The sequence below is a fragment of the Papilio xuthus genome, unplaced genomic scaffold (assembly GCF_000836235.2).
Source record: "Papilio xuthus unplaced genomic scaffold, Pxut_1.1 DF826945.1, whole genome shotgun sequence".
Classification (NCBI taxonomy): Eukaryota; Metazoa; Arthropoda; class Insecta; order Lepidoptera; family Papilionidae; genus Papilio; species Papilio xuthus.
In genome coordinates this window covers 4,065,442-4,076,982 of record NW_013531704.1, presented here as the reverse complement: position 1 = coordinate 4,076,982, position 11,541 = coordinate 4,065,442, and the positions used below count along the sequence as shown (strand labels likewise).

General features: G+C 34.7%; 2 protein-coding genes across 3 annotated transcripts; both read left to right on the top strand.

Annotated features, from left to right (window-relative positions):
- Positions 1-564: 564 nt before the first annotated feature.
- On the top strand, positions 565-5,412 carry P450 (cytochrome P450). Of its 2 annotated transcripts, none has more exons than XM_013316668.1 (9): positions 565-834; positions 1,156-1,407; positions 1,727-1,952; positions 2,514-2,694; positions 3,546-3,645; positions 3,957-4,143; positions 4,423-4,540; positions 4,614-4,752; positions 5,023-5,412. In XM_013316668.1, the coding sequence occupies exons 1-9, from the start codon at positions 753-755 to the stop codon at positions 5,202-5,204; spliced, it is 1,467 nt and encodes a 488-aa protein (XP_013172122.1). In that variant the 5' UTR covers positions 565-752; the 3' UTR covers positions 5,205-5,412. The 2 variants fall into 2 exon arrangements, with proteins under 2 accessions (XP_013172122.1, XP_013172124.1); XM_013316670.1 differs by lacking the exon at positions 565-834 and adding an exon at positions 929-1,073.
- A 129-nt stretch (positions 5,413-5,541) lies between these two features.
- Ent3 (equilibrative nucleoside transporter 3) lies at positions 5,542-9,782 on the top strand. The gene is made up of 10 exons (XM_013316667.1): positions 5,542-6,067; positions 6,525-6,679; positions 7,276-7,479; positions 7,633-7,871; positions 8,046-8,121; positions 8,196-8,399; positions 8,595-8,782; positions 8,923-9,051; positions 9,160-9,271; positions 9,453-9,782. Exons 1-10 carry the CDS (start codon positions 5,898-5,900, stop codon positions 9,641-9,643), a joined length of 1,668 nt encoding a protein of 555 aa, XP_013172121.1. The 5' UTR covers positions 5,542-5,897; the 3' UTR covers positions 9,644-9,782.
- Positions 9,783-11,541: the final 1,759 nt, after the last annotated feature.

Here is an 11,541-nt window from a genome sequence, read left to right as displayed (position 1 = left end):
TTAATGATCAAGATTGGCATAAGAGATAGATAATTATCTAAAAGAGTGTCGTGTGAATGTAAAATTAAAGTCATTTAATAATTATCTGTCAACCCCGCCCAGTAACAATAATCTTATCAAATATATGGATTGAAAATAAATATTTAAAAAATTTCCGCACTATCAAAATCGAAGAAAGCAAACTTTTTAATAAGACAAGTTTATATATTAGTAAACATACCTTGACCGTGTTACAATTTTTTTTTTTTAACATCCGGTTTCTGAAAGGTCAATTTCTTGTTTATCTAACGTGTTCTGACTTCATTTCAACGATATGTTGGTTTTAATTAGCAAAAAATGAAAATGTCAGGACAATTTCATATCAAAACCCGAAAAGTTAAATGTGTACTATCAATCTTTTAACAATTAAGATTTGCACACATGATTTGCATGACCACAATAAAATAATAATCGAGTCTGAAAAAAGACAAAATTAAAAAAAAAAAACTAGAACTCAAATGTGATGAAACACGTGTAAGTATATTTTAAAACCATAAATATGTAACTTCTTTCATCTACGAACATAAAGAAATAAATACGGTATCAATACCAACCATTGTTTGTTAGATCTTAGATTATTTTAAACTTACTTCCTCGTTAATTTGCATAACACAAGGCGTGATTATTTGTCGTTTTGCGATAAAATCTCTAAGAAAAAATAGTTTCGCTACCGGTAACTAAACAGTTTCAGTTGATTTTTGTGCAGTGCAGTGATGTGGACCGTCATCCTAATTGTTTTTTTATTTTTCTATCTCATCACTCTGACTACCCAACGACCACCAGCTTACCCACCAGGTTACTTTGAATTTTTGCTCTTGGAAATCCAGGATTAATCTTTTTTTACCTCTTAAAAAATTCAATCAAAAGTCATATTACTTTACTGTCAGTTTTGATTTATTTTCTAAATGTTCTATATATTTGCGCATGGAATTCTGTCATACTTTAGAAAAATAATATAAGCATTGTAACGTGCATAATGTATTCGAATAGTCCATGAAAGCCGACGAAATTGCCAGAACCGTACAAAGAGAAATGTGCGAACGAAATATTATACTGAGTACAAGATAAATAAGCACTTTTATCTTTCTTATTTGTAAGAGTCCTGTTATATTTTAGGTCCTGGTCTATTGCCTTTCATTGGTAATATGTTAACTGTGTGGTACAAACATAAAAAGTTAAAATATCGCCATAAAGTATGGCAAACACTGTCCCAGAAGTATGGAGATATACTAGGCTTGCAGCTCGGGACTATCAATGTCATAGTTGTGTCTGGTAAGGATTACATAAAGGAGGTATCCTCGAGGGAAGTTTTCGAAGGTAGACCTGATGGCTTCTTTTATCTGATGAGATCATTCGGAAAGAAATTAGGTACGTTAATTTCATATTTTTAGTACTTCGATTCGAATCCACGTTTTTATACGAACTTATGTTGTAGAGAAGGTAGTATTTTTTATATCAAAATTTTAGTGGCCATTAGATGAATGTTCTTTGCAACTTTGCCAATCACAATTGTATTACCCACAGCATAATTAGACGGGAACAGACGCTTATTTGTTCCACTTCTTTAGTAAATAAAATCTCACATTCACAGCAATAACTCCTACTAGTATCAATGTTAGAGTATCACATTTAACCAAATTACAGAATATATAAAATTTCATTTAAAATAAATAACTTGCTAATTCAGGCTTAGTGTTCGCTGATGGACCGTATTGGAATAAAAGAAGGCGGACCGTGTTAAAGTATTTGAAGCATTACGGCTACGGTTCTAAGGCTATGGAGGCTCAGATAAGCGAGGAATGTCAGGCGCTGACCATACTATTAGAGAACAGCGCTGGGCGGGCAGTTTGCGTCAATAAACTGTTTAATGTGTGCATTGTCAATGTCGTTTGGCGCTTGGTAGCAGGTAAAAGGTTGGTTATTGTTAAATATTTTGCGCAGAACATAGTCCTTCAAGATTCGAGCATACACCTTTCCTAAAGACCGGAAATGCATCTGCAGTACTCTGTTGTAGATGTCCATGGACGTCGGTGATCACTACTAGGGGATGAACACCCTTATGTTATAAAAAAAAGAACCGCAACTTAAATATACATTTTCGTTCCTTTTACCTGTTACCGTAGTAAAAAGAAATACATTTATGAATCACAATCTAATCACCATGAAAATTTCACACGATACTGCAATAGTGTATTAAATATTAATACATTATTAAAAACAGAAGTATAATGGTGTCGTAGTGCCAGCCTTTTTATTGGCATAAAATAAGTTCAATTTCAAATATTAGATAGTCTACGAAATTCAAACTTTTATATTACTTTATTCAATATTGAACTTAGGACTTCAAAAGCGATCATTTAAACAACGTCAAGAATTGTCTGAACTGAACTGACTGACTATATGTAAAGCTAATTTACATGCCGGTGACTCAATTTTTGTCCTCTATTTAAAACGTCTTATAAAAATATTTTTAGATATGACCTTACGGATGAACGTTTGAAATCACTATGTGATCTGATAACACGATCGTTCAAAGTGGTCGACATGAGCGGCGGAGTACTGAACTTTCTGCCGTTCCTCAGGCACATAATGCCCGATCTCATCGGATACACTGAACTTATGAAGATTAATCATTCTATATACGCTTATTTGAAGGTAAGTATAACTACACAAAGACGTCTATAACGTTAAAATTTAAAATTCGGTTTGGCGCAGAAAGGATTTTAAAAGGGTACTTTTCTGAGTGTAGGTTTTGGCTGCAGACACTTTTTATGGATACATCTTTTCATCCCTCACATTGTCTTTGACAAAACAGAGACAACAATACTCACGTAAAATCAATAATAACATTCATTGCTTTCCTCCATTCATATGTACACACGTACGATCAGAATATCAGACTGAAACAGGCATCGGCAATCCTATCGCTGCCGATACAGTGAACGCATGTAAAATAATAATCCATATTATGTGTTGCGCCCTATGCCTCCAATCCCGACCTGTGAACGCTCAGTATTATATTCAAATTTTTCTCACTAGATATTTATTACAAAAATAAACAAAACTAGCTATGCAAATTGAAAAGCGCCAATGATAAAGTATCGAATAACATTAGGCGACCAAAATATCTATTTAAATTAGAACATTTAGCTCCTGTTAATGTTAATAAAAAACAAGCTTTTCTTTGAATAAATAGTAAATGATTCCACTAATAGACATAGTTCTACCTTTACAATCAAACTACAATATTTTCCTGGTTGAAAATTAAGATACTTACAATAATTAATTCATATCTTTTATGAAAAAGATAAAACATTTAGTTCATGGCCACTATGTTTGTATTAATATGACGTCAGACTATGTGCTATTTTCTTATCTACGCTATATTACTAAAAAAATATGTTGTATAGTAAAAAATGTAACAACCAAACAAACAACATGAACTCAGCAACTTCCTACAATAAATATACTTAAGTATTCGTTAAATCTTGTAATATTTCTTTTAGGAAGTAATCGAAGAACACCGGGCAAATCTAGACGATAAAAATCCAAGAGATGTGATTGACGCATTTCTTATTGAAATGAAGAACCAGGAAGATAAAACATGTATGAAATCACTTTGATTTTTATATTCTTAAATTGAACTTATTGCAACTAGAACAATACAATAAATAAGTAGGCGTGAGACATAATAACATTTTACAGACTATTGGTGATATTTTATGCGTTACCTCGTCAATAATAAATTGCATCGCCAATTTTCTTTACCACATATTTAGTGAAGTAAATAATTGTTATTAATTGTATTATAACTGATAATTCAGAAGACAAACAACAAGAAGAATATAAAAAACAGATTGAATTCATTGTCTCAATTTATAAGAGTACTTTCTCAATATTGATGTTCTATGCTACAGTGACTGCTGAAGAACTCCAGGTGGTATGTCTAGACTTGTTAGAAGCAGGCGTAGAAACTGTCAGCAACACAGCAGTCTTCCTCTTGCTGTATGTGGTCAGGGAACAAAGAGTGCAAGATCGCTTACAAATGGAAATCGACAAAGAAATCGGCCGTTCACGGCTACCAACCCTCAGTGACAGATCTAAGTATAATTAACTTAGTATTAAAACTTGTGATAGTCACTTTAATTAAAAAGTTGCGTCTTAGCGTTTTTCAAAAAACGATGTCATCTTCTTAAAGGCTGCCATAGTAACTGCAGTTCCTCTCGTGTTTTATACGTCTTTGAGCTTCGGCTTACTTAACATTAAGCGCCCCGCTGCTCTTTTAACACTTCCTCATATAAAAATCCTAAATATTGAAAGGAATAAAGTTAATGAGGGTAAATTTCAATTAACTTAAGTTTAAAACCCTTTAAAATTTTCTAGGTTAATTTATACGGAGGCAGTTTTATTGGAGGCGTTACGAATTTCGACTATTGCCGCAATGGGAATACCGCATATGGCCCTGGAGGACGCGAAACTTGGCAAATACGTTATACCCAAGGTTGGCAAAGTAAATACTTCTCATCCTAAATGAAGTTTAAGTTTTCATAATTATTAATTGTGAAATTCTTCAGGGTACATTTCTACTGCTTGCGTTTTATGATCTTCATAACGGAAAACATTGGAAAGACCCAACAGATTTCAAACCGGAACGTTTTCTAACAAAGGAAGGAAATTTAATTCAAGACGATTGGCTGATGCCATTTGGAACAGGTAATATAAATATTACTTCTTTTATCGGGAGAAAGAGCATTATACGATAATCAGGCCATGGCCGCTTATGACAAGATTAAAAAGTATGTATATTCCATTGCGCACATAAAAATAAATTGTTAATAAAAAAACTTTGTACAATGATTGAATCTCTTGATTCCTGTTTTATAACTAAGTAGCTGATATTATAAATTGGACGTAAATTTTCGTCCAATTTATCAGCCGTTTCGGCAATAATTTATATGCATTTCTTGGATTATTTTTTTTTAGGACGAAGACGTTGCATCGGAGAAGGGTTGGCGCGTTCGGAACTCTTTTTATTTTTAACACACATCTTGCAGAAGTTTCGACTCAAAGTACCGGAAGGCTCACCCCTACCGTCTACTGTGCCAATCGAAGGCGTCACTCTAACTGCTCAAGAATTTAATATCATCTTTGAACCTAGATATTGAACCTGTCGATAAGTGGGCTGTTTTTTGTACTTTTTTAAAAGGATAGGTTTTAATGTTTTCGTGTTTTCTGTTTTCCAATGTGTTAATTTTTATTTCCTAAAGTAAAGGATGAAGTATATATTCCTATTATATTCTTGTACTTAGGCTCTCGTGTTTTGTAGTAGTGTGTTGATTTTTATCTTTAATATCTATGGCAATAAAATGGCAATTCGTGGTGGAAACCGGAAGATGTTTTATTTTAACCTCTCTAAAAGTCCCATCTCTAAAAATCAATGCGCGGCACGCATGCGTCGAAGTTCAGACTTTCACCGAACACACTGTCAAGTAAAACCGGCATCATTTGTTGTAATAACTCTAAATAATTCTTAAAAACAAAACAATAAATCATATTACATTAAAATAATCGTTATTACGCAATAATTAGTGTACCAGTGTAATAAATTTCTCTTTAATCGATTGAAACATCAACAATAAAGCTTTATATGTTTACTAATGGATGTAGTAAACGATTGAATGAGATTATATGTTTCGGTGATTTTATTAACATAATGTGTCATCAGTTCTGTAATTCAGTGAGTGTATTAAATTTAAAAGATTAAGACAAGACCAAACTAAACGAAATACATCAAATTTAAACCAAGCAGTACTGTGATAAGGAAATGAACTTGGCAGTCGATTAAAGTGGAAGATAAGATGAATGAGACTCTAGGGCGCGGGTACGCCCGCATTGACGCCATCAGGGCGGCGCGGGGGGAGCCCCTCACCGCCATGCCCGAACCCACGGGACCCCCACCCGACAGATACAACTCCGTGTACCTCACACTCTTCGTCGCTGGAACTGCTTTCCTCCTGCCTTTCAATAGGTAATGGAAACCATCATTAGAGATTTTTATTTAGTATTCGCTCCTAATAATCCGCACTATGCTGACGTGTTCACTAAGGCCTAGTCAACCGTGACATATGCTCGAACCCCTTTATATGAGCTACGAGCTGATGATACATTAGCTCCTGTTTTTAAACGAGGACAAGCGCTAGTAGGTATTATGTTCAAACGCCAATCTAAACCAGCTATGCAGTTAAAGCAAGTAAAATAGTCCAAAAGCTAGACAGTTGTTGTTGTTGAAACGATTCATAAAGTACTTACATTAATATTTGAATACTAAGAATAGCAGATTGAAATATCCTGATAGTAATGAATAACTGATGGATAAGAAAACAAAATTCATTCTCTTCTTTATGTCTTCACTATTATACATTTAGAGCGTAAGAGTAGGGATGCATATTTCTTAAACATATTTTACGCAGTACCTTTGCTTTCAGTTTCATAATGGCCGTGGACTACTTCCAGCATCATTACCCGAACACGACAATAATGTTCGACATGTCGACGGTGTACATCGCGTCTGCCTGCGTCGCCGTCGTCATTAACAATCTTATGCTAGACCTCTTCACGTACAACACCAGGATTACATTCGGTACCGATATATTTGTAAATCGAAGCGAAACTTTAAGAAATTCGTTTAAGAGTTCGTCACAGAACTTTGAAGTTTATGCTTGTATGTTGTGCGCGCGAGGGCATGCCGCTCGATTGTTGTTCTGTGGAGTTCTTCTTGAAAGAAGAATGTTTGTTTTTCACCTTTACTATATAGCTCTTTACAACATATAAACTTAAGTAAAGATTTAATTAAAACACAAAACTATAGTGCATATATGTGTATATATTATATTATTCTTTGTTATAATTGCAATAAAACTAATTGACATTGATCTGACAAATGAAATATTAAACTTTTTCATATGTAATCTAATATCAGCGGATTTATAAATCCATACAAGCGCATGCGCTAGTCAAAATTACTCGAAATATGATACCTAACACGAGTTTCTTAGACTGTAGTAACGCTTTACTAACAAGCAGTTTTGCAATGGTATAAAACACGTTCTAAGAGCGTAAATAGTAAAGTAGGTTATCACTTCTTTTCTTCTTCTTTCCTTTTTCTGTTTAATTCATTTGAAACGTGAAGTAACCTGTGGACAGAACACGTTACGCGAACAATGGTTTTTTTTACAGGCATATTACTATCGCTTGCTACGATGCTCTTCGTGGCAGTCTGCAACATCGGATGGGATGGTTTCTCTACCAATGTGTCGTACACAATCAACTTGGTTGCGATCGGCGTGGTGGCATTTGGCTGCACGGTACAGCAGGCCTCGTACTACGGCTTTGCCGGCTGTCTACCCCCTAGATACACGCAGGCCGTGATGGCTGGGGAAAGTAAGTAGCCCAAAAAGCGCTAATTGAGTAACAACTGATATTAAGTGATTTTATTTCACAGTTATGTTTTGAATAATATTTATTATTTATAAATTTCAACAATGAATAGCCTGTAGTTACTTAACTGAACATTTAATATTATTTTTCCTACAGGCGCTGCTGGATTTTGGGTATCTATTGATCGGATTATAACGAAGTATGGATTCCGGCAGCCACGACGGAGCACGTTCATGTTCTTTGTGTTTTCTATTCTGATCTTACTGGGTCATTCGATGCTGCATCAGGTGATGATGCGTCATCCGCTGGTGCAGTACTATCTCAGACTGACGAACGAATCTCGACATAGAAGGCGCATTCAGTTGCATTTAAATCCTAACGAAGACGCTACATTGGTAATCTAAAAATCTTATTTTACTTTGTGACCTACCTTAAAAGGTATTTATTGCATATTTAGTTTAATGTGAATTCAATATATTCATAAACTTTTGTGTATCAAAACAAAAAGTATGCAACAATTTGTCAAGTTAAATTAATATTGAGTATGCTATATAGTCGTAATATTTTAGATGGAGAGCGAATCTGGAGACGGTGCTTTCGGCGTCTTAAAATTGCAGAGTCCTGCACTCTCCAACACGGGGACTGGTAAGATTTTTTATCTTTGATCTACATACTTAAAATTATTATTGAACTAAACAATTAAGGTAAAATTTCTATAGTGGATGGTGAGAACGCGTTTAGCTTCGCGAACCCGGTGTATTCCCCGACGGCCACCATTCCCGTGACGTCAGCGCCGCTCGCTTCCCCTCCGCCCAGCGTGTCGGAGGCGTCGACTGCACTGCGCACTCCACGGCCCTCCTATAAGGTTGAGGACGTTGTGGTCGAGTCTCCTGAACGACCGGCCTCATGGAGTAGCTTCAAACGTAAGATAAACATATTGACTTTCGAAAGCTAATCAGGATTATAACATAGTTTTGTTTCCTAAAATTATAGTCAGAACGAATTTATTCCTACTCTCCCTAAACATTTAACTCATTATCATAATCTTTTCAGACTTAAATCGGGCTATATGTTACTTATAAAATATTGGTAAGGTTATCTATATGTAATTTTTCCAGGCGGGGTGCTTGCTAGGTGGGCGGTGGCACGCGCGATCTATCCCTACATGGTATCAATCGGTTTGGTTTACTTCACCACCCTGAGCCTCTACCCCGGCATTGCCTCCGAGGTGCCCTCCTGTCGCCTCGGTTCCTGGATGCCAATTATCCTCATGTCTGCGTTTAATTCCTTCGACTTTATTGGCAAGGTGAGGAAAAAACTGTCCGATTCTGAAGGTAATTAATGTTGCCGAATCAATTAAGTATAACAAGTTGACAAACGTGTTTCAGCAGTGTAAAATCTCTTAGAAGTATTTTATGGTACTGAAAGTAACTTTGTCAATGCCAGATAGCCGCCGCTTGGCCATATGAATGGAGCCGCAGCCAGCTGTTAATGGCGAGCGGACTTAGGCTACTGCTTGTGCCACTGATGCTGCTCTGCGCCGCGCCTAGACACTCGCCGCATATTGTTGGTGACGTAAGTTATGACGCAACTACTCATAAAAGACAAATGACTGCTGCGTTCCCGCGCAATTGGAGTTAGGTCTCTCTAAAAGTCGCTATAAATGACTGCTTTTCTTCACAGATGTATCCTATCTTGTTCTCTGTGGTTCTTGGCTTCACTAATGGACTCTTTGGTTCAGTACCAATGATTCTAGCGCCATCTAGAGTCGGGCGAGAACATCGAGAAATAGCTGGTACGTATGTTCAGTGTATGAAACTGATAACAACATTTAATGATGTGTATTTTCCTCGAATTCTTATAGATGGCACTAGTAGTAGTTTTGTATTGCATTGTTTTCTTTAGTATAGATTTTTAGCTAACATTTCTTTAGCCTAAGCGCCAAATTCTGTAATATGAAAGATTATGTTTTTCAGGTAACATGATGACGTTGTCCTACAACGGGGGGTTACTGTCCGGTTCGTTAGTGTCGTACTTGCTACTGAGCATGCTGGGACCGCCCGCCGGCGCCCCCTGCCGGACATACCCCACACCTCCACTGCCGACACTGCCACCACTAACTACCTCTGCTCCTAACGTCACGTATATACTATCTGCATTGCACTGAAAGTGTTACTCAAACTATAAGTATTATTTTATCCAATTTTTTTTCTTTAAACACTTTTACAATAACAAGCGGAAACCCGTTCAAGATAATCTTACTTCTTACTAATATGATAAATGCGAATGTTTGGATGATCGTTAGAAGGTGTAGAACTGCTGCATGGAATTTGGTATTGATGTAGAACACATAGGCTACTAACTAAGGTTGTTTTTTATTTCCGCAAGGACAGAGTCTCGGGCGACAGATAGTATCCATTATAAAACTGGAGTACCAAAGAATCTTATTTGAACTAGTTTTGTTGCAATGATAAATCTCTTTTCTGATTTTCTACAAGAGGAGCAAACCAAACAAACAACTTACAAGAGTCAACTTGGTGTCGTTAAAAAGGCTAAGTAACCGCTGCCTAAAGACATCTACACACTAAATGCTAAGAGTACACTATTTACTATTCATCATATTATCATAATCAGCCTAAATTTGTCCACTGCTGGACGTAGGCCTCCCCCATCGATTGCCACAATGCCCGGTCCTGTGCCATTTACTATTATTGGATGATTATTACAGTTTTTTTAAATATTAACTGATATTATTTACATAAATTTTTAACTTTCTCAAGTATGTATCTTATAAAAATTGCTTACACTGTAGTACACGATGTAAATATTAGTTTTATTAATATTCTTAAATATAGTTAAGAGCGATGATTCATCAAGATGGATTTGTAGTGAGACTGAAAGACAGAAAGAAGAAAGTGAAGAAATATAGAACATTTTATGTAGATCGATCTGAGTAGTTTAGTCATAGGTGCTAATTATATCCATTATATTAACATATCTTTAGGTCCATTCAAAATATAAAATGATGAAATAATTATTAAACAATACATTAGATTCCGTGAAATTAGAAAAATAATAATCTGGCACTCACTAGCCGTTATTAGAAGGAAGTCAGCTGTAAAATCTATCTTTCTTTTAAATAAAAAAACACTATTTTATTTGATCTATGTTGGGGTACTTATTAATGGGTTTATAACCAACAAATAAAGCATACTAAAATTGATTTTACATAATTTTTTGCTCTATGGTGTAATTTAACACAAAAATCTACAATTAATTAGTGTAGTGTAGTTCTTTAATTTACAACTAATATTAGTTCATTTGAGTATATTTTTGCTATTATTTCAATAGTCTATTTTTTATTTAGGTTATTTGTTATCAAATGTTTGTTAATATTTTAACAGTAAAAACAAGTAGATAATTACGACTCAATCCACTTCCTGCTTGTAGTAACTAATATTTAAATTATAGATACATAAATGTAAATATTTTGTATATACAAGTTATATTCATAGGTAAGTACAGCATTTTTAAAATATTTTTTGAATTATTTTGTTATAATTCGTGTTACGCACATCATCACATGTTTTGAAATAATATTTAAAGTTATAAAATGTTTTATCTATTTTATAAATATGTTTACTTATTTAATTAAGTATGAAGAATTCATATTTTGTTAAATTTAGAATGGCGATCTACAATATTTGACATTTCTGTCAACCCTATATGGATAAGAAGCGAAAAATTATTGTTATTACGATATGAAACTGTAGACAAAACATTGTTTGTAAATCACGCTATTAAATTATTAAAATCAAGTGAATGTCGCATAATTTATCACATTTTTTTTCTAGCCTGTTCATAAATAGGATATTGACCCTTTGATGATTAATTACATAAAAATTTTATGTACAACCAAAATACCAAATCATTTAAGACGACAATGTCTCATTACACGAGGTGATGTAATAATCTTTGTATTTGCGTACTTTCTTTCATTAAAACGTAGTACATAACCTATATTACATATGTGGAGGTGGAAAGATGTGTAACTGTATTAAATCC

What these genes read in the sequence shown, in the direction of transcription:
- P450 (XM_013316668.1), top strand. Translation starts at nt 753, where the DNA reads ATGTGGACCGTCATCCTAATTGTTTTTTTATTTTTCTATCTCATCACT. An exon ending in ACCCTCAGTGACAGATCTAA is followed by an intron (nt 4,144 to 4,422) that starts GTATAATTAACT and finishes AAAATTTTCTAG; the next exon opens with GTTAATTTATACGGAGGCAG. An exon ending in GCTGATGCCATTTGGAACAG is followed by an intron (nt 4,753 to 5,022) that starts GTAATATAAATA and finishes ATTTTTTTTTAG; the next exon opens with GACGAAGACGTTGCATCGGA.
- Ent3 (XM_013316667.1), top strand. Translation starts at nt 5,898, where the DNA reads ATGAATGAGACTCTAGGGCGCGGGTACGCCCGCATTGACGCCATCAGG. An exon ending in CTAACGAAGACGCTACATTG is followed by an intron (nt 7,872 to 8,045) that starts GTAATCTAAAAA and finishes GTAATATTTTAG; the next exon opens with ATGGAGAGCGAATCTGGAGA. An exon ending in ACTCTCCAACACGGGGACTG is followed by an intron (nt 8,122 to 8,195) that starts GTAAGATTTTTT and finishes AAATTTCTATAG; the next exon opens with TGGATGGTGAGAACGCGTTT.